Consider the following 23,021-nt stretch of genomic DNA (forward strand, 5'->3'; position numbering starts at 1 on the left):
CCTCCAACACCTGCAGCTGCACCACCAAATCTGAACACCAAGAACATTTGTCATCCACCTGCCCACTTGCTCCTCCCAAAATCCTGCATTGAGGTCTGAACCCAGGGGACATCTCAAGAATAAAACTCAAAGCATGGAGATATGTAACTCTTGGTTACCTCATTTAGTAGCTTGACACATGAAAGTTTGCCATCTAATTTATAAAAGTACTTAAAATTCTCCTGCACATATGAAACACTGTACGAAGCAAAAAATGGCTGTGTGCAGTTATTCTGTAAACAAAGCTTAGCTATAAAAAGGTTATCTCAGGTTCACATGCTGACTAGATACAGCAATCCAATGAAAAGTGGAGGAATTAGAAGACCATGGAAGCTGAGCATGACAGTCACAAAGGTAATGCTATACCATGCAAATCTGACTTGTACAGGGATAAGAGTGCACATAAAACCTGAATTAAGATGCCCTGCTAAGATGTGAAACTACAACCCCTGTGTTCAGGTGGGTAACTGACACCTTTCAGAGGACCACTTGTGTTTTGGAAACCAGATCACACTGAAAAAGCACACAAACAAGTCACCCTTAGGCAAGCTACACTATGTTAAGTATTTATTTATGTGCTTACTCTATTTCCAATGCTTGTGGGGTCGTACCTGGAGTGCTGTGGGAGAAGTGAAATTCTCTGGAGAGCCCCAGCACACAAAATTGCATGCAATACACTAAAGTAGTTTCACTCCTCAAATTAATTTCTGTAATTTTACCTAAAATAAGAAAGTATGCATAGTGGCACTATAAATACACCCCATTTCTTTATACAGTCACCCATGCTATGAGAAGTCAATCTTAAAACTTTCCTATGTTCTGGCTGTACACCTGTGAGACCCTGTGTGGCTGCAGCTGTACCAATACTTGCTGCCTTCGTTTTAAGATGCTAAACATCATGCCAGACTGCATCATCATACATAAGTAAACAGTACTAACAGAGATCAGGCACGTGTGAATGACAGCTAACTTTAAATAAAAGGAACCAAAAAAAAAAAATCCTCCTTTACCCACCATTCTGAGAAGTAAAAAAAGAAAAAAATTACTTTAGGTACAAGTGTTGTGCCATGGTATTGTACTGCTCAGAACAGAATCCTCACCATTATATGCCCTGTTAAATCCCTTGCTTTCAAAACAGTAAATAAAAAAAAAGGCTCATTATTCAGAAAATCAACTACCTTTAAGATCTAACTGCCTTTCTAAAGGAAAAAGGTGCCAACACTGTAGAAAGCAAGTTTTTGACCTTGTTCCTGCCCAGGTTGCAGAAGGAGTACTGAAAGTGAAGATGACATGTCCCAGCATAGGGACAGAAAGCAAAGAGTCAGGAGATTTCTTGCAGGTGCCTTTGTCAGATCATTCCCCCATACCTTTCCCTTCTAGTACAACACTTCACACATCTGTAAATTGCTATTGCTGCCAAGCCATGCAGCCAGCTGATGGCATTTCTGTTATAGAAGGTCAGGACTGCAAAGCCTGGTGAGTCTTGAGGAGCTGAATATCCTTGCCTGTACCAGACCCATGTCAAACCACGTTCTGCTGAGAATTTTTGGGGTACCAAATCATTGCTGTAACAAAGGGCCACATAAAACTGACTCCCGGAGTAGTTAGAAAATAAACCATTGGTACCTGCACATTTTCTTTGTTTGATTTTGGCAGCACTTTCTGAAATGTTACCTCATCAAAAGACCCTGGTCCAGGAGGCAAGTGCTGCGGTTTCTTGTATTTTATTATTTGTTTTAAGGGTAGAAAGACCAGCCAACCAATTAAAAGGAAATTCTGTAATGGTACAGCTGTGTGTGATCCTATCACTTGCTCTTTCTATGAACTTTAAATAAGACCATTGGAGAAAAAAAACTCCACATATCTGGCAACTTCCAAGATGTTTTCTGCAAACTCATAATATAAAGGCTTCAGTTACTTGCAGAAGTCAGGCACTGAATTCTAGGAAAAGGTACCTTTCCTTCAAAGTTTAGCCACTCTTTTCTTTCAATAAGAGGTATCAAATTCTTGATGCAGTGAAACCCTGCTGCCATTAAAGTCTGTTCCAAGGAAGAACACAGCTAAACTGAGCCCCCAGCTCCAGCACCAAGATGCAGAAGGTTTTGCTTAATTTGCTTCCTACTTTCACAAGCACTGGAACAACAGCAGGGTCAGCACTGTAACTTGATGTTATGTATCTGCTTTAAATACAGGGACAAAGCAATATCCAGCCAAACAGCAGGTGACAGGTTTCCTTCCCAACCCTGCAGCTATCCCACTCTCTGCAGCAATCCCCTGGAAGAGGGGGCACCAGACATGCCTCCCCTGCCTCACAGTGTGTGCAAAGCCTCTTAAACACCATCTTCAGCAACTCACTCTCCTAAAGACAAGCATCTCCATCCATCCCCTTGTGATGCCAGCTCATGCCCATCAGCAGCCCTCAGGCTCAGAGTCATCTCATCACCTGATCCTTGCTCTGGCTTCTCCATTCAGCCTGGTCCATCTATAACCAACCATAACCACATAACCATCTACACTGCCATACCCAGGGCGTGTGCAGGAACAAGGAACACACAAGAACAGATGTGACACAGCTGCAAGGCTGCTTTCATTCCTTCCCTACTCTCTACCATGCCTTGGTGGAAGGAACCTGAAAAACTGAAGTAGCCCCAAAGAAACCAACCAAGCAAGAAGATCAGCTCCCAGCTGGGTCCATCCCACTGCAGATTTACTGCAGGAGAAGCAGCAGCATGGTGAGAACATGTGGGTGATGAAGAGATCTTACATGGCTGAAGATGAGCACAGCCAACACACTGCACCCAGCAAGGAACCACAGCAGAAAGAAAGACAAATTAAACAGACAATGCAAGATGCAGAACTCTAAAATGCTATTAAGAGGAGGCCAAAATAAAATGCATTGCGCAACCAACATTTTACACAGAGGAATGGTTCTAGCGAAAAGTACAAAATTTGCAGAGAAAAGAAAGCACAAAGTAACAAAAGGTCATACATGATATGTCAGGCAGAGCTAGCTTAGAAGATTTCTTAATTATAATTGTAGCAGCATGAACTGACAGATTATTGCACTGTAAAAAGCAAACACCAAAAAAAATCCCAACCTTGATATGTTCAAACTATGAAAGAGACAGATTTTAGGATGTGTTAGCCTGTTTCTGTCTTGATAACTGCAGGGCTAAGGATGGTCTCAAGGCAGGTGAGGCAAGGGAAGGGGGAACAAGGTAACCATCAAGAGAGCAAACACATGAAGAACCAACTTGAATGTTTTATTCAATCACAGCTAAAGTATTCCATCAGAAATGGTGCTAATGAAAATAAATACACAGAAAAAGACTGAAATAAAAAGCTAAGCAAACAGTGGATATGACGAAAACACCCTGGCCTGAGGGGCTTGAGGACAGAGGGGAAGAATCTCCCTTATTTCGCAGCTTTATATGTCATACTGTAAGAAACATGTTGTGCTGTAAGAGACAACAAACAACAACCCTACCAGTGATTTGAGACACATCTTGAACACAGGAACCCAAGACTAAATTTCAGTTGGAAGTTTGACTTTCTGATAATACCAAGTGTTTTTCACTTGATGCCCAAAGCTTATTATTAAATTTGTTAGATGACAAAAACACATTGCTGTGCAACTGGTGATTTACACATAGGAAACAACGCTGACTGCAGCAAAGTGAAAACCTAACTTACAGTGTGTAAGTGCTCATGTTCTGCCAGGAGTGAAAGGACAGAATCAAGTAGTGTTTCATCACCAACACTTGTAAAGCAACTCTTTAAAAACTCTGGGCAAAAGACGTGCTTTTTAGCCTCTATATTAAGACTCTACACATTAATTATAAAAATGTCAACATATTAGAAGTTGCTCAGCAAGTAAACCCTGAATACACTCTGAGTTCTATTCTGAGTGTACCTATTTCATACATGTTTTGTACAGACTGTGTAGGATACAGAATAATGTTTCAGGCAATTAAATTGCTTACTCATGTCAGCAGCTCTCTCAAAGTCTTCCCCTCTGGAATCTCACCACAACCACATCTCTATTTTTACTGTGTGCTAAAAGGAAAACATGTTTTTGTGCAAAACCCTCTTTCATTAAGCAATTTTCAAGTGCCAAAACACCATTCCTATAGTTGCAGGTAATTTTTCCACAATGTTCTTATCTCTGTGTAATACAAACCCTCCACACAGATGTGTCATCTCTAAACTAAACAGCAGCAAAAGGACCCTTCAATTAAACAGACCTGTTATTCTTGACCAGGGAGTTTTAAATGCTCAAGTTCATATCCCCACACTGGAACTGGTATGTGGTGGAGGAATAAGGGTAGGGTAAAAAAAAAATTAAAAACTACCAAAAAACCTTTGTTAATATTCTACTCTCATGTTAATGACTGACATTAATTTGGTAAGAATCTTAGAAGAGCAGTGATGCTGTAAAGTGAGGATGTGCCAGAACCACTAATGGCTGATTAGAGCTTCAGTGCAAAATCCAGCCTTGCTCCTCCGTTCTGCAAATCAATCCTTCAGGGTGTTGGGTGAGTCAGAGTTTAAAACCAAAGACTGAAAAAGAGATACAGACAAGACATACAAAAGTGTGAAAAGGTGCAGCAACAAAAGATTAAGTCAAGAGAGGGGTGCAAAACCACATCACTTCTCTGCTAAGCTTCTTCACACGTGCAGTTGGCCACTTAGTCACTGCAGGTTCAAGGATGGTCATCTCCTTCCAACGCCATGCATCTCTCCTTCGATGGCAACACAACACTAAAGGATGTAAATAAAACACTCCAAGAGGTTTGTTTTTCATACACTGTAAAGTGTAGTTACAATCTGGCAACATTACTGTGTTCTCACAGAGAAACATCTCCATTTCTCACCCTTCAGGATGCAAAACTGCACTTTAACAGCTTCCTAAATGTATATTTTAAGACCCAAAGTTAATCCCACAGATGCTTAGGAAAGTGAACTGTGCTATATGCAACCGATACCTGAGCTGATGCATCGTTTGAGCCTGACGTGTTTTGTGAAACCAAGAAGCATTCAGTCTGCACAACTGGAAATTCATCATAGCTCTGCAATTGTTCAATGAGAGTTTAGATTTGAGTCTCTGATCTAAAGAAGTGCAGCACTGAATTTAGAAAATATGAGCCAATTAAGACAGACTTTAAAAAAAAAGAGAAGCATTTGAAAACAACATTAGCAGTCCCTTCCTGCACCATAATGCAGCCACTTAGCAGTGGTGATGGAACAAGAAATCAATACGAAGAAGTACCAAAGGATATTATTTTTATTCTGCAAGGCATGACCAGACTTGCAGCCTGCTTTTGTGTGCTTCAAAGGGAGATGATGACGGTTTTGAAAGGGCTAAAAAAAGAATAAAGAAGTGAGAGGTTCTGGGAACCTGTCAAGTAAAAGTGGAGAATTGGGTATGGCCTCTAGAAAAAATTACTGGGAACCTAATGAAGGCTGCAAAACCAGAGGACAGAGTGTCATGGCTTGACTGTACCTGGTAAATTACACCCCACAGCTGCTTGCTCACCCCTCTGCAGACCTGATGGAATGGGGGAGACAATCAGAAAAAGGTAAAGCCTGTGTGTTAAGAACAGTTTAATAAATAAACTAAAATTAACAATTACAGTAACAACAACTGTTGTGAAAAAGGAGATGAAGAGAGAGAGGGAGGAATAAAACCTAAGAAAGACAAGTGATGCACATTACAGCTGCTCACGACTCATTGACTGATGCCCAGCCCATCCCTGAACAGCAATTGGAGCCTCCCAGCCAACTCCCTCAGTTTACACTCTGACCATGGCATTCTGCAGTGTGGAATATCCCTTTGCCCAGTTTGGGTCAGCTGTTCCTAATTGTGCTTCCTCTTGGTTTCTTATGCACCTGCTCACTGGTACATCACGGAACAGTGATAAGTCCTTGATTTAGAGTACACTCTGCTCAGCAACAATTGAAACATCAGTGTGTCATCAACATTATTCTCATACTGAACCCAAAACACAGCACTGTACCAGCTACTAAGAAGAAAATTATTCCAGATGAAACTAGGACACGCAGCTCTTACTATTTAAACTCACATGACAAGTGGTCTGACACCGTCAACTCTAAAAATTACTTACAGCCATGCACAATTTTTACTTATAAGAAAGCAGAAAATGAAAATTGCAGCAACAATTCATGCATTAGCAGGGCAATGATCTCCACTGAAACACAGTGGCCTTTCTGTGATTACCTGTATTACTATTATTTTACTCCTCCTTTTCAGCTGAACAAACAAATGCAGTACTCCTTGCTGACTTGCTCAGTGCCATCTCTCAATCTCTGTGTAAGGACCTGCCACCCTGTACTGCTGGTGTTCCCTCGTACTTGTGTTCTCCTCTAGTCCTCACACTGTGTTTTAAGCTCTTGCAGATGGTGATGGAGACACTCACATAAACCTTGCCAGTCCAGTGGCTGAGGCCTGGCAAACCCTCCCACCCCTCCAAACAAGAAGCTGCAGAGGCAGCCATGGTCTAAGCTGCACCTTCTGGGTGGCAAACAAGTCAGAATTCAAAAAAATATTAAAAAACCTGCTCAAATCTTTTGAAAGAGGCTTTTCTGCTTAGGTGTGCTACAGACAGAGAAAAAAATCCATAAGTAACCAGGCCTACTGGACTGGCAGCTTACTTTCTGTCACTATATCACATATGTTGATTAAAAAAGAACATTCTGCACCATGCTGTACAATCACAGGTATTTTCCCCATTAATGAGGCTTTATGCATGCACGAAGTCATGCTCACAAGATTAATGCAAAACTTAACAACATGCCAAAATGCCACTGTACACCAAGTGAATCAAGGGATAAATGTAAGATGCAAGGGATAAATGCATGACCCTAATTTAGGACAACCATACGAGTTTGCACCAGTTCACAGGGTCTGTGATCAGCTAAGCGCAAACTCTCCACATCAATACTGCAAAACAAAAATGAACCACCAAACCACAATCAGACATTCACCATAAGCTTCTGCTGCTCTGCAACCCACAGAAGCACGTACATAAAATGCAAGCACAACTTTCACTGTGTCCTGCAAAGCCAAATCCAGATTGGTGTGCCTTTCCCAACAGTGGCCCTTCCTCACCAGCATGTGAGCAGCCATGTGAATGAACTGGCCCCACAGAGCATTTCCAGCAAGCACACAGGCCATGCCCCTGAAGTAACATGACATTTGAACTTCAGCATGCAGAAAGTTTTCTCAAGTTTCTTTTTCTAAAGGGCAGGATGATGTTAAACATTGAAGAATGTCATCCTCCTAACCAGTTAAACGTTTAATTATTGTTTTTTAAGTCAAAGGTTCTCCCTACTGTTTGGCAAGGAGATGATTCTCAAAATGATGATTTGAAACAGTAGTATTTTTAAAAGTAACCCAAGAGCAAGAAATATTCCTTCAGGAAAAGGTTAACTGAAGGTTTCTGATTCAATTATGTGCATAGAAGTAGCATATCTAAAGGGAAGCCTACATAGATTAAGGTATAAAAGCTTATAGTTTCCCAAATCTTCAATGTCTCAAGTGAGTCCAAACCTGAGGACACAGGATCAGCTCAAGGACTAGACCTTTACTTTCAGATGGGGACAGTGATACAGCAGTGGCAAACGCAAATTTCTTCTATTAATTTCTAAGAGCTGATTTTAACTCAGCAGAGGAGCTGCTCCTCCACAAAGTTGTGGTCTGCTCCAAACCTTAACCATATGGCATCTAAGGGAAGAAGCTGTTTTCCCACAACTAGCACTTGCCAAGGGCTCTGTAGGCAACACAGGCACAGCAGAAATACTGCTTTAACCCAAAATGCTTCCCAGCAAACTTTTAACAACAAAAAGTGAGGGAGGAAAAGAAAAAAAAATAAACTTGCTTGGTAAACTTGCTTGCTTATGAATTAACTAGCTAAACGTATAAGGTGTATTTGGTTTAATAAACTAAACTACATTATTCTGCAAAATAATACTTGTTAGTTATTGTCTAACCCTGATAACATCCTTAAGGTGACACAAACGAAAACTCCCACTGGCACACAGAAAAGCTGGGGTGTTACCTGAAATCAAGACTACCTCCTTTTGGAAATCAAGTAGATGTTTTAAAGCAGAGAGCCTGAACATGTGCACAGGAAGAAAGAATTACCCTCCAGTCACTGCAAAGACAGCTGGCAAGAAGAAAAACAGTTTTCTCAAGGTCAAGAGGGAGAGAAGCGCTTCCAAGCGATAACAGAAGAGCAGTCACTTTGCTCAAATCACTGACCCAGAGTCTCAAAGAGGAGGCTTATGCAGGGATCAAAGTGCAGGGCACAATTTGAAAACGCAGGAAGAAAGGTTTATTCCACATTTGCTGTATTGCACAAGCAAATTTTATCTCCTGAAATTCTAGGGCAAGTCAGCATATTTAGCCACTGCCCACAGCGTATCAGTTGGCAGGCATATGTTTGATACAAAGTTTTGACATAGAGGTCAATTAAACACAGACAACTTTAGCTTAAATACAAGCTTATAAAATGTCTGTATACTTCTACCTGCCCAGTATGCTATTGGTCATTAACAAAGCTATCATTAATGAAGCACAAACTCTACAGTTCATAAAGTTTTAATAAGGGCATGAAAAATACCCAGTTGCAATGGGATGTCAAGGCCAGCTCAACTCACACCACTGAGCTCAGCATAAGTAGGATGATTCATTTCTTCATGGAGAAGTGACAATTGCACTTAGCAGCACACATCTTTTGTAAAATCTCTACACCTGGTAAGAAGGTTTATTCCTGTTTCACACAAGTCTACTATTTCACCAAGAAAATAATTCTCCAATGCATCCAATACAGCAGGAAAGTATTTACCAACCACATACTTCAGACAAGTTTGCTCTTGTGCTCTTATTTGCCCTGTAAGATAATATGTTCTAAATGCCAAAACACAAACAGAGAAACCAAGGCAATAAATTTCAGGAGATTAATTTCATTAAATAGATATAAGGAGACCCAATGCATACACAGTCAACAGCAACTTTACAAGTTATTTCCATAATAAGACTGAAGGCAGCATTTATTTGATTTGTCAATCAAAAAATCAATTCATGTCACTGTTTGCATTACCCTCATCAAACAAAGACCTAACTGCTGTTCTGTTGGATGATGGGAACAGGCTTTGGTGCCCTCAGAAACCCAGCTATAAATCATTTTTACCAATCAGTACTCAGGGATGTCAGCCCAAGCAATGCTCTCTTAACTGTACTGCTGCAATACCAAATTTAAACAGCCTTAGGAAAGGTCATAGCAGAGCAATCTGACCTGGAAAAAAGTTTTTAAACAGACCAGCTTCTGTGTAATTCATTGATTATCCTTTTCATTTGTCCTTGTGTGTTCTTCCATTTAAGGGAAAAAGCATTTTCAATGCTAGTGTGCATAAACTGCAGGAATCTCTACATTTTTAGCACATTTAAAAATCACAAAACAAATCAGCAACTATATTACAAAGATTATTGTCAGTTTTTTGAAGTGTCTGGATGCACAAGTGTGCATCTGACTATCATGCAGAAAGCATCAATTTCTTCAGTCTATTATATAGCAAAACAGCTTTGAAAAGCTTATTCTGCAGCCTGGAAGAATGTCATTTTGTACACTGTAAAAACAGAAAAACAAAAACTGCAAGAGCTGAGGCCAACAGCCACCATGGTATTCCTGTCTAAACAGTTTTATAGATCTCATCCCCACACAACCAATTCAGGACATGGTAATGACAGAAGGTAACAAAAGAGGATTGACATTAAGAAGACAAAATGAATGAGTTGTTATGCAGGGGAGGTTACAGTAAACAGCATAATTACCTATACATGCCTTCTCACCCTAAAGGAAGAGCTGCCAAATCTAAGTGGAGCTTTGTAGCTGTGAAGAGCCAACATTTTGCTTGTGATCCACTTTAAGACAGCAGGAGTAAAACAACATGCCAAGAAGGAATAGGCAGAGGTATTTGTGGCTCTTCTCTTCAGCAAGGAAAGAGCACCCCTGCCTCTCCTAGTTCAAAGCCAGAAAACAAAACCTCCATGGCCTGAACAAAAAAAAAACAAAACAAACCCAAAAAAAAAAAAACCACTCCACCAAGAGCCCATTCACTCCAAAGGACCCTCTCAGTGCTAAAGAGCCTTCCTGGCATGAGCTGTCACAGGGAGCACAGCACAGGCACTCTGGCTTCCTGCCCTTGTGGGGGAACCCAGACCCAGAGAGCCAAGTCCCCCGCCATGGGGGCAGCAGGGTGACACCTGAGATGGCTCTGAGTCCCCCCTGCCATCCAGCCACTGCTCCTCACCAGCACAGCCAGCACACTCAGGCAGCAGCACGACTGAGCGCTCACTGGTGACATCCTTTCAGCCCCAGGTCCAAGAAGGCCACAGGGGACAACAGCACAGAGGCACGACACTGTTTTAACAGGGCAGTCTAGGCAACTGCTCTTTCTCCCCCAAAATTTTTCTCAGGTGGGATGCAGACAGCATTAACTGGGAGATTTGTTTTGTCTGCCACCGAGCGAGGGTTGCTGAGACCACCACAAGAAGGCAGAAGACAAGTATTTTAACCTTGTGCTTTGGCTGGGCGTCTTTTTTTTTCCACCGAGCTCAGCAGAAACAGAAGCTTTTGATGTTGCAATGTTTACTGCCCCAAAAATGAGGAAGGTAAAGGAATGAGGTCAGCTCAGTACTTGAGAGCATTTAACCAATTAGCAACTGAATGTCCCTTAGAAGGAATATGCCTGCAAAGGGGCAGCTCTGGATCACTTAGGCTGGGATCTCCATCTGTGGCTGCTGGACTTGTGCACCAGATCAATTTGAAATCCTAAAATATTATCAATTTCACCATCACTCCAAAAAATCTGAATCTTCAAACATATTTTCAAAAATCTACTCCTAGCAAGTTGCAAAAAAAAAAATGCAAATAAAGGAACTGTCCAGAGGCCTGATGGATCTACAGTACTATTTCAAATTTTCTTTTTTTTTGTTCTGTTATCTTTCAGTTAATTCCTCTTATAAACAATACAAAATGAAAGTCAGCAGGGAAAGAAGAGATTAGACTAAAGAATTCAAAATATTTTATTTCAATTCCGGCTGTACTAAAGACAAAGAATGTAACAAGAATTCATGCTGAGAAATTTAAGAACAAGATCAACTTACTAAAAATACTGCAATAAGTAAACCCAGAGACTGGTCAGACAGCACATAAACTAGGTATCATTAATGATGCTATTTAAGTACCAAATATGCATGAGTTTTAATCAAAAATAGTCCATCTGATCAGCTGCTGCTATGTAAAGGCTAACTTAACTCACATAGTGCATGTGCTTTTTAAAAAGCAGCATGAGGCACAGAGACCATCAAGCAGACCTTTGCCAGCTTGCAAGACAAAGCCACATTGCATATTCATTTCACTGCTGCTCTCCCTAGTTGCATTTGAATGCTAAAATACAGGAGACTTAAGTCAGAACACATGACACATTCATTTAACTACTTATGAACAAAAAACACAAGGAGCTTCCAGCATGTATTACATATGCAATGTGTGCTTTGTACAAAATTCAGTAAAGTCAAGCAAAATTCTGGCATCTCTTCTAGCGCTCTTGACCAATATCAGCTGGCACAAGCATCCCTGAGAGCAAATCCAAGCCTAATTTCAGCAAACTCAGCACAGTGGTCCTTTTCATTTGCTCCTAAGTTCCCATAAAGGTAGGAAGGGATCTCCACCCAGCTGACCCCAGCTATCTCCAGGTACAAGTTTCAGGTAAAATCCTCCCTCTGAGCAAGAACAGCTGCCTCCAGCCAGAGTACATGCGCTGGCTACTTGCTGCTCTGAAAGCAGACTATTCTAGTGCACGACAAATACATGAATACTCATATTAAAAATTCCAGCTTTTATTGCTACAGAGCATCAGACGGTCACGTGTGCCACAGGCTGACTCTCCCCGACACAGCTTCAGCTGCTGTTAGCAGCGGTGAGCCTGCACCAGGACTTATCTCTAGCTATGGAGTATTTCAACAGCAGAGGAAAATCTCGGGCTGTGACTGCACCAAAGGAGCGAGAAGGAATAGAGTGAAATACATCGCAAAACTCCCCAGCGTTATTCACAAGTTCTTACTTAAACCAAATAAATCCCCTCCCTCTATGCTAGCAGCTTAATACTGATGCAGCAGCACCACTAGCCCTCATCTACCAAACCTTGGCAGACGCCAGCCCTCCACCCCCGCGGCCGGCGGCGATAACTCCAGCCGCGGCTGCCAGTCCTGGCAGGAGCTGCTCTGGCAGAGATAACCTCACCCTGGAAGCAACCTGGCCCAAAACTCCGGCGAAAGGCTGTGCCGCCACGGGAGACGCCTGCACGCTCATCCTGCTCTAGTTTCAGCTGCAGGGCGTGTTTCCCTGCACAGAGCGGTTTTAGAGACTTCCTGATGGGAAGCATCCCAAGGGCAGCCATGCCCCTGCCTTGTTTTCCCTCGCCACGGCTAGGAGCCGGCTGAGCTCTTTGCTGGAGTTTTCTGTCACAGCCGCGAGAACTCGGCCATGGCACAGAATCCCACGGCCTCAGCGAGCACCAGAAGCACTGAGCATACAAATGAGCCGAGCGGGGCACTGCCGTTCAGCGGCGGCTGGGGCACGGAGCGGGCAGCGCACCCGGCTGCCGAAAGGAGGGACGGAGGGAGGGAAGGAGGGAGAAACGCCTCTCGTGTGCCAGGAGCCCCCGTGCTGAGCAAGCCGAGGTGCTACCGCTCCTGCCCAGGTCTGCAGAACTGACCCTTCGTCTGCAGACTCACAGCACAGATCGATAGCGGAAAGCTCTCTGGAGCGGGATCCTCAGATGCTGCATCCCTGGGAATCAGGGGAAAGAAATGAGGGCAGAAAAGCAACAAACGGGGCAGAGAAGGAGAAAACACACTGCCCAAGAGAATTCCTCACATAACCCCAGGCACTGCTTCTAATGCTGCTGGTGCCCGAGGGCTTCCAGGAGATGAAGAGATAAAAGCAAAGTCATAAAGTTTTTAAGAAAGTCCCTGCACAAGCATCTGACACACTGACACATTTCTGTCGGCTGCCCTTCCTTTACTGCTCACTTCCTAAGGCATGTACTCTTTAAACACATAGGTTTCTAAACGGGCCGGCCCCTTTCAGAAGCACTGCACATCTCCAGGGCCGAGCTCTTTGCTGGTTTAACGCGGCGTGTGCCCTGTCCCACACTCAGACCCGCAAACTACCGTTCCAGCGGCTCCAGTTCTAACCCAGCAAGGCGGTTAGGGGCGCTGGGCAAGAGCTCAGGGAAGAAGTAACAGCCTTCCCTTCCGACGCCGACGAGCCCTTCCGCTGACACCGTGCCTCTCCACCGGGCTGCTCCCCGGCCGCCAGCGGCCGCCTCAGCGGGCCGGGCCGGCGGGATGCACTCCCCACACTCCCCGCACACCCGGCACGGCGGAACAGGACGGATCAGGGGTTCTGTCCGGAGCCGTGGCACCGCCCAGCCCTCCGCGAGCTCCCCGGGAAGGCAGCTACGGTCGAGGACGGGGCTGAGGTGCGGGGTCTCCTCCCTTCCTGCCTCTGTTATTTCACCCCACCCCGTGCCCCGCACGGCGGAAAGGGCTGCCGCCGCCGCCCGGGATGCAGTATCCATGGCAATGCGGGATTGCATCATGCTTTTGACAAAACCGGCGAAAAGACGCTCCCGGCGAGAGCCCCGTCCCTTCCGCCGCCCCGTCCCCTCCCTTCCCCGGCCGGCCGGCCTGCCCGCCACCGCCGGCTCCGTCCCCGGCTGCAGCCCCGCCGGGCACCAAGCCCTCCCCTCCGCTCCGCGCACAGCCAGCGCTGCCGCCACACTTGTTGCGCGCCCCGCGGAGCGGCGCCCCCCGCCCGCCGTGCCCCCCGCCCCCCTCGTCCTCCGCATCCCCCTCCGGGCCCGGGCGGCCGCGCCGCATCCCGTCTCCGGGCGAGGAGCCCCGGCGCTGCGCTCCCTCCCGGGCAGGGACGCGGCCCTACCTGGCGGCGGCGGCGGCGGCGGCGCTCGGGGCGGCGGGCGGCACCGGCCGGTCTGTCCCGCTGCGAGCCGCGGGGCGGGGCCGGGGGGCGGGCGCGGGGCGGCGGGCCCCGCCCCCCCGCCGGCCGTGGGCTGACGGTGACGTCAGAGTGGCGCGGGGGGCTCACGGGCGGCGGCGGAGGGGTGCTATGACGTCACGGCGGCAGAGAGCCAATCGGGCGGCGGGGGCGGCTCGGGAGCGGCTCGTGCCGCGCGGGGCTCGGGGCCAGCGCGTCCAACAGGTCCCGGGCGGGACGGGGAGCCGAGAGCGGGGCCCTGAGGGCTCTCGGCCCGGCCATGGCAGCGGGGGGCCCTGTGAAAAACAATATCGGACCATGTAATTAAAGACTCTCATAATGAGGTGAGCCGCAGGCCTACATTAACGGTCCCGGGCAGATGATAGTTGGTGTTTCCTGTGTTTTGAAGTAACGGGCTTCGCAACGTGATAGCATTTTTGGATGTAAGCTCTGGCTGCAATTAAGTGGATAGTATTTTTAACTCAATCATATAATAAACCCGCTGGTTTTGCTGTGTAATTTACATGCATACGCTGAGCTGGTCCCCACAGTGTCAGATGTCTGAGGAAGGAATCTCAAAGCACCCTGTTTGGCTCCTTTCCAGTGGCAGGGATGCTCAACAGAGGAAGAAAAGTTCTGTCCATGCTCTCCATGAGCATGGTGAGGGTGCTCGATGTTCCTATGGCCAACAGGAAGAAACCAGTTTGTTTCTTTCCCTCTCTCATGTATTCCCTCGTGATGGAAGATGACCTTTTAATTTTTTCCCCTCCGTAAGAGTTTGTTCCATCTCTTTGTTAATTAAATGAAAATGCTACGTAAATAAAGAGCAGCTTTGCTTTGCAAAGTAGAGGAGTCAAGCAGCAATTTGCATGGGGTTAATTCAAGATCAAGTATCTCCACTCTATGGGAAGCAGTTAGCAATTACCACATTTGGTCACCACAATATAAAAAGGACATCAAGCTATTTGAGAGTATCAAAAGGAGGGCCACGAGGATGTGAAGGGCCCTGAGGGAAAGCCATATGAGGAGTGGCTGAGGTCACTTGGTCTCTTCAGCCTGGAGGAGACTGAGGGGAGACCTCACTGCTCTTTTCAACATCTTCATGAGGGATAGTGGAGGAGCAGGCACTCATCTCTTTATTCTTGTGATCAGAGGCAGGACTTGAGGAAATGTCATGGAGCCAAGTCAGAGGAGGTGTAGGTTGGATATTAGAAAAATGTTCTTCACCCAGAGGGTGGTTGAGCACTGGAACAGCTCCCCAGGGCAGTGGTCACAGCACAGCCTGACAGAGTTCAGGAAGTGTTTGGACAGTGCCCTTGGGCACAGGATGTGACTCTTGGGATGCCCTGTGCAGGCTCAGGAGTTGGACTCAATGATCCTGGGGAGTCCCTCTGACCCAGGATATACTATGATCCTATGAGTACAATAATGCAGAGTGTTTCCCAGTGGGATCAGAAATTATGTTCCTTAAGCTCTTTGGGGATAAGACAAAATCTCTCACTAAAGTAAGCATTGAGGCTATGCCACTTGTTCTGAGTAGAAAAGTTGTCCATTTTTTTTAAAGGTTGCAGAGCTAACAGGTTAAACCAATTGCTGCTAAATTGGAGTTTTAACTATTTGTTGTTAATAATTTGATGTCATAATCACCCATTGTTAATAGTTTTTTCTTTAATTACCTGTTGTTGATGGTAAGAAATCCCTCTTCATCAAGTATCACCCTGCTGCTTCCTGGAAAATGGCACCCAGGACTGTGAGGGGGAGCTGACATCGGGGCTGGTATACAAATGTAGAAACACCTCACCAAATCTAGCAGAAAAAACCCTAAAACAACGAGCCACCATGGAATTAAGAGATCTAAGTGATGTCTAGAGGTGAATTCAGTGTCTGCTGAGATCCTTTTCACCTTTCACCCTAACCTAAACGATGTTGGCTAGAAAGCAGACCTCGAATGTCAAACTGAAAAAGCCAGAATCTTCTGGTGGTCTCGTGAGGACAGAAGCCCCAGCTCTGCCTGCAGACCAGTAGACACAACTGCACTCTTCCTCCTCCTCCATGACACTCCTGGGAGCAGCGGTGGTGTGTGCACGACCTGTCAGTTCTCCCCGCCCGAGCTGATTTTTAATAAAAGCATTAAAAAGGAGAAAGATCTCCTGCCCTATTTATTTCACCACTGTTCTTTAATCTTACTTCTTTTATTAGAGTAAGATGTTAGGAATGCTCTTTGATTGATGTTGCAGGTATTTTTTCCTCTTCTTTGTTTTAAAGCTCAAATCATTATTTCCCTGAAGGACCAAACCCTTGCCTATGTATTTTAACACTTTGGGAAAAAAACCCAAACCCTACAAAAACCAGCACAACTGTCAGGTGAGTGTGCCTTTCTGAAGGCCCTTCATCCAAGTTTTGGATGTTTCTGAGGCATCCTTTCCTATTTGTGAGAAGTCAAGCCATCTTAATTGTAAAGGGCACAGATCCCATTTTTTCTCACTGGAGCTAAAATGTGCTGAGCTCACTGAAACATGACCAGCATTAGGTCTTTTCACATCTTTCCCACTTTATTTAAAGCCCTTTTCAGTGTGCTTTAAATAAAATTCCTTCCCAACAGGCATACACATTTGTTTCCATGGTTTATTGATGAGAGATGATTGCAGTGAGTGTTACTTTCACAGCCAAAACAGCTTTCTAAATCTGGAAGGTGCTTAAATAATTAAGACTCAATCTGGCTGTTTAAAAATAAAAATAAGAACTTGAGATGCAGGAGGGGATGGAGTGGGGCACAGAGAGTGTAGCTGGGCAGTGAGCAGCACCCTGTGCAGGAAGGAGATGTGCTGATTCCTGGTCCCCACTCTGCATCCCACAGGCAGGGAAGAGTGCCCCAGGCCCACCAGAGGCTGGCACGTTCCTGCTGTGCCTCCCTTCACTGTGGAACTTGCCTTTCATGTTTGGTGGTGGGGTTTTAATGAGACTCTGCATGCCCAGGGTGCCAAGTAAGTGGCACTGGAGAGGGACCACACAACAGCTGATGGAGGAAACGATGAGGCTGGGGAGTGAAATTTCGGGTTTGCCAGCCCAGCTCCAGTGTGAGACTCCCAGAGTGTCAGCTGGTCTGCTGGTTCATCCCTCTCCAGGTCTCTCCAAAGTGCTCATGCTGTTACCAGTCAGAGAACAAGAGCAACGTTCAAGCATGGGAAATGTCATTCCAGAATGACCCATTTGGGAGAACTAAGCAAACAATGCCAAATGTTTTGGGACTAATGTTTGGCATTTAATAAGGGTAGGAGCTGGCCAGTGTCATTCTGAGCTGCAGATGTACTGAGGCCCAGCATCATCCTCGTCTTCTTGCAGAATCTGCAGGTTTGTCAGGAGTGAAGACATTACCATTGACCCCTCCACTGAGCGCTGATGAAATTGCTGCTGGTATGTTTGCTCAGGAAGGGCTTCAGGGCTCAAAGAAGGGCAAATGAAACACTATTCAGGATTTAGACAGAAGGATTGCTAGGGCTTATGTAAAATAAATTATATCTTGCATATCATTTTAACCTGTATCTCATTGTGTTGTACTCCTGCTTTTTGAGAGAGAAGAGGCAGAATCTGAGCACTGTGGAAAGGCATGTCCTAGGTGAGCCCGCCTAGGCAGTGGCAGCAGCAGAGGTGACAAAGAGGCCTCAGCAGATAGGGCTATCCTCACTTAATCAATGGTACACAAAGGGATGAGGTTAAATAGTTTGAGAGTATGGGTAGGAAGAAAACAGCTGGAACATTTGGAAGTAGAGTGAAAAGTCAGAGAGAACTGCAGCACTGAGAGGACAAAAGAGCTTGGAATGGAAGGCCCACCAGCATGGTGTTTGAAATTAGCCTGGATATAGGGTTAGAAATGTGTGCTCCAGGGAAACAAGCCCACATGGTCTGCTTTTGGGGGGTGAGTTACCAAATCTGTCTTCTTTCAAAAAAAAGATTGTTAGAAATCCTAGCTATGCCTATGTAGTAGTGGGTCATCATACACACTGTAATGAATACGTCCTTGTTTTGATTAGAAACAAATTAATCTAGATTTTCCAGAAGTAAATTAACAAATTGATTAGAATAAATAACCATCATCTGCCACTCAGTCATCTTAATGGGATTTTTCAGTTCTGTCTGAGTTTGCCTTGGCATCCATCCAAACTGACTGTGGCAGCTCCATGTTCTTTATCAGCTCAGTAAATGGGATGTGATTACTGTTCCTAGATCAAACACTGGACTAAAGAATCAGGCTTAAACTGCAACATCTATTTCTCCTGAATATGGTGTTTTCTTCTGTTGTGCAGATGACAAATGCCTCATGCTGTGTGTACAGCTCTGTCCAACTTGTAAGTACTTGACTGTTGTAGAAAAAGCTTCCAAGCAAGTCTTTCTTCACAACTTTGTATTTTCAGGACTCATAGCAAGTGACTGGCTGAAGCTGTTGCTTTGAGACTCTAACACAGAACTGGGGTGAACACGTTCACTTTCTGTTCTGAGGCATGATCACGTTACAAACTGCTCTTAGCTTTTTGCAAAATCTGTATGGGCTAGAGTGGAAAAAAATTCTTGGTCCTGTGTTTGAATCCATTTTCGTGCATTTTACATTAACAGTAGTTAACTATTCTGCATTTCCTCTTCCTCTTATGTCTCCCTGCAGTGTGTGGTACTGTAAGCAAATGATTGAATAGGATTGAAGACCTGCACCAACTCACCAAATTTACAGTGTATTTTAAGAGCCAGATTTACCCCAAAGAGTGTCCCACAAGACCCAAATATTTTGTTTATTGTAAAATAGGTCAAATAATTATGGAATTTTCTCTGTCACTGGTGTTAGTATGTTCTTCTTTCTCATGTTCATCATTTCAGAGGGAGAAAATGTGATTGAAGTCCACCCTTGTTAATGCTGATACAGCTTTAACTACCCCAAGTTCAGAAAATAATGAGTCCCAAGAATCTTGCCACTATACAGCAGCTGGTTTGCTCCTATGACATTTCTGGGGCTGCTAATAGGAGACACAGAAAGAATGACAAGTACTTCCAACATGGGCAGGAAGAAAGAGGTCACTTCAGGCAGAGTTCCGCAGCGATTAACACAGCTAACGTGGCCAGTGCCGTCTGTCCGCCTCTTTCAGCGGTTGCAGGAGAGGTGGAAGTTGGTACTGGCTTGTTTATAACCCTGCCTACATGTTTTTGAGTGGTTTATATAACTCAACCCACACCTCTGTCTCTGGGGCAGAGCCAGGCTGTGGCGGGGCATGGCCACCTTGGCCCACCCAGGGGCTGGCTGGTGGCTGCAGTGTGCCGGGGTGGGGCAGCAGGGACAGTCACCCCGGTGTGCCCCCGTCCCACCGCCATGCTCCGACCCCAGAGCCCCGTGAGCCCGGCCCAGCTCTCTCCTTCCCTGCCTGCTTTGGGTATGCCCCTCAAAATCTGGGCACATCTGCAGAGAAGAGTAGAAGCTCTTCAGGGGGAAAGTTTATTTTCACTTCATATAGCAAGCAGCTTCTGCTGGAGGAGAGTGATTTTATATGAGCTAATGTTAATCACAGTAGGGTAAACAAAGTATAAACTGCATTGTTTTGCATTAGTAATTGGATGCCTTGCTCCTTGCCTCTTCCTGCTATGGTGTATTTCTGTTGACTTGCTGAACGGATTACGACATCTAATCCTTCAAAACAATGTGTGGTTTTCCAAAAAATCATAAATCCATCATTGTCCATTGCAGCCTGACAACAATTTTCTTCCTAATCTCTGAACTGGGACTGGGATTTGGACCTATCATATAACTCAGTATAAGAGAGCTGATAAGAGAGCAACACTGTATTTCCATGAAGAGTCTTAGGTGTTCTGATTTAGAGAATCAGTTAAGGACAGCATTTACAATCCCTCTTCATGCTCCATGCTGCCTATCCCTTTCTCTTTAATCACAACCAGTGTAAACTGTTTGAGATAATCCTGTTGTTGAGAAAAAAAACACTGTCTTACTGTTTAGAGCAAACAGTGAAGCATGTTTTTAAAAAAGAGATGAGGGAAAGTATTTTTGTAAATGCTCTGGTTTGTCTGAAAACATGTAATGAATCTGAATGGTTGTCATTACATGTTGGAATTTTTAAAGTATTAAAATTTATTCAAACTGCTTTGTTGGTGGACCTCACGGTGCCAACTCCTGATAGTCAGGACAGTTATTAAGTGATCACTGTCATCGTGTTTTTGAGGAGACTGTTTCCCTACAGAGCACTCTGATCCTGATATAAGTCCTTTCCTCTTTCAGCTTTAAGTGTGCATAGAAAGTCTATTGTGCATTTTGAGAAAACCATTATACCTAGACATTTGTCATGAGTTAAAACTATTGTATACAGTTTCAATAGTGTGTTTTATTGAAGTATCACTATCTGTGCAGACCAGCCTGCAGCCTGCCTTCCCGGCTGCAGGATACCAAAGCCTCAGTACCCAGCTCTGATCCCTCCCCTGCCCATCTTCCCAGCAGAACCTGCAAATCCAATGTGCTGTCTCTGCTGCTTGCTCAGCTAAAGTGTTCAGATATCCTTTCCCACTTTTAAGGATTATTCCAGCTCTCAGTGGGAAGGCAGAACCTGCCTTTGCTCTGTGGTCTTTGCAGCTATCTTGGGACCTCCACTCACAAGGCCTGGGAAAAAGGGAGGTTGAGAATGTATTTTACAGGCAGTTGGGGAAAAAAAAGTCAAGTTAAAAATTAAACATATAAAATAACTGGTGTTTGGGAGTTTTTCCCATTCTCACTGACCATCTTCAGAGAGCCCTCTGGAGATGTGCAGCTGAAGATTGAGTCACTCAAAGCAGTGACTGCTGTTGACCTCAGGAGAACTGTGATGGGGCCCTGGGGGGCTCCTCAGCTGAAAGCTACCAGCAGCAACCTGCCAGCTATTGGGAGTAATCTTTGGTGAGTGATACAGCAACCAATCCTGGTCAGGTTCCATGTGGGAGGTATTTTAACATAACCTTGCTTCTTGTCAGATGAAAAGTATTTTGGCTTTCCCTGGGAAGGATGGGTGGTTTGGTTTTTATTCTCCTAGGAATGCAGTTTTTTTTCCCAGCTCTGAACAATACAAGATATGGGTAGATAAAAAATGGTGGATATTCCTCTCTTCCTCCCTCACTCTTATCTCGTTTTGACCACTCCCACTGTAAACTCAGGGCAGGGACTCTTTCCCACTATGTGCATTCATAGTTCACTTCAAATACTTACATAGGAGAAGGCTATAGAAATGTCACATCCCCTGGGGCAATTTTGGTAATGACCCAAGGAGCTCTAGGGAAAGACTGGGTACACTGGTCACTATCCAGAGCAGCCTCATGGGCTCATCATGAGGTTGTAAGTAAGCAAAAGTCTTAGAGATGGCTGAATCCATTCCCTCAGCCTTAGGCAGACTGAGATTTTCCTCTGCATATCCAAAGATACTGAACTGCTCCTGCTGTGCAAGGTCAGCAGCCAAAAAGAGCATCCCAGCCCCACAGATCCTCACAGATCCCAAGTGTGTAAGTTTGGACTGTGCCTGCCAACTAAAGCCATGTTAGAGACCACAGAAGGTCATGATGGGGTCCTGGGAAAGAAGAGTTCTTGCTTTGAGCAGAGGCTGAAGTCTCTGGGGACTGGTCTTCAAAGAAGCATTGACACTTTTGAAAATAAATTATATTTAAAACAATGCTCTGGTCAGTCTCATTAGTTTCTTGTGTCTTGCCTTCCTCACAACTCTTTTTAAATACAGTGTCTACTTACTTCAGCATGAAAATAGTATTTAAAATACTTGGGTTTGCTTCCAAAACTTTTTTTTAATGCTGCTGATGTGATATTTCTCCAGACTTGTCTTTTATGTATAAATACATTTGAGCTTACAGTCCTGTCTTTTAGTTTTATGCTTTTTTTCATTAGGCCTTACACCTATTCTGCTGACACCTAACATTTTTTCTGTGCCTCTGATACATAACTTGGTCTGTAGTCTTCTTTACAACTTCCTGCCTTCATAATTTATTGCATTTTTAGCATTTTCAAGCTGCAATCTGCTAAAACGTGTTTATTTGTCTGCTGTAATTTTTGTTTCCAATCCTTTGACACAAATTTTCATTTCAGTACTTGAGCAGCAATATCTGACAAACAATTATTAGGGTTTCTTTTGTTTGTTGGTCTGTTTTAAAAGGAGGATGGCATGATTACACTATTGTCAGAATCTACATAGTGACCTTTCACATCCATATCCATCCTACTTAGCTTCATGGCACTGATGTGATGGATAGGTCATGTTGACTGCTTCCCTGAGTAGAAGGTTAATGCATCCACACCCCTAAGCAGCCACCTTTATGAAAGTATTGGAATTATGAGAACCAGTCCTTGTTTGTTGTCTGTCCTTATTTCTCCCACATAACTCAATTTTAAATGAGGCAAGTCTTGCTTTTTGAGTCCTACCACAGTTTTGTTTCTTTCATTTAAGGTTTATCTTTTCCATGATTTCTGTGACAAAGTATTTTGTTTCTGAACTTGATCTCATTTTCTGCTTTGGCTGTATCACTGTCTAATTGCTCTACTCTTATGATTTGATACCTTTAAATACCAAACTTGTATCTAATCAAATTTAGAGGCATTCTGTGTTCTTGTAATTGTGTTTTTCTCATTTAAAAGGAAGTGCTTTAGTATAGTTGGACTAAAGGCTGCTTTTATTTTATTGTTGGAGTAATTTTATTCACTAAATTATTCTAAAATTGAAAGTTGCTGCGGCTTGTTCACTGCTGCCTCCAGCCTCTGCATGAGAATGGCTATTGTGGGATGTCCCTGGACCCTTTCATCTCCAGGATGGCTTCTCTGTGTCAGGACCAAACAGCTGGAACTCAGAAATGCCAAATTACTGGTCTTTAATGAATTACCCC

General features: G+C 44.4%; 1 protein-coding gene across 3 annotated transcripts in view; it reads right to left on the bottom strand.

Moving 5' to 3' along the window:
* Positions 1-14,202, bottom strand: part of ELOVL5 (ELOVL fatty acid elongase 5) — a 39,201-nt gene extending 24,999 nt beyond the window's left edge. The window contains exon 1 of one of the 3 annotated variants that reach the window (XM_074538197.1): positions 14,070-14,202. Coding sequence is in view for 1 of the 3 variants with exons in the window: in XM_074538196.1 (XP_074394297.1) it covers positions 12,366-12,522 (157 nt within the window). In the remaining 2 variants the exon portion in view is untranslated. Of the gene's footprint in view, positions 1-12,365; positions 12,568-14,069 lie in introns of those variants that run through there. The other 2 variants (XM_074538198.1, XM_074538196.1) reach the window with 2 other exon arrangements.
* Between the last annotated feature and the right edge of the window lie 8,819 nt (positions 14,203-23,021).

The sequence above is a fragment of the Zonotrichia albicollis genome, chromosome 3 (genome assembly GCF_047830755.1).
Source record: "Zonotrichia albicollis isolate bZonAlb1 chromosome 3, bZonAlb1.hap1, whole genome shotgun sequence".
NCBI classification, from domain to species: Eukaryota; Metazoa; Chordata; class Aves; order Passeriformes; family Passerellidae; genus Zonotrichia; species Zonotrichia albicollis.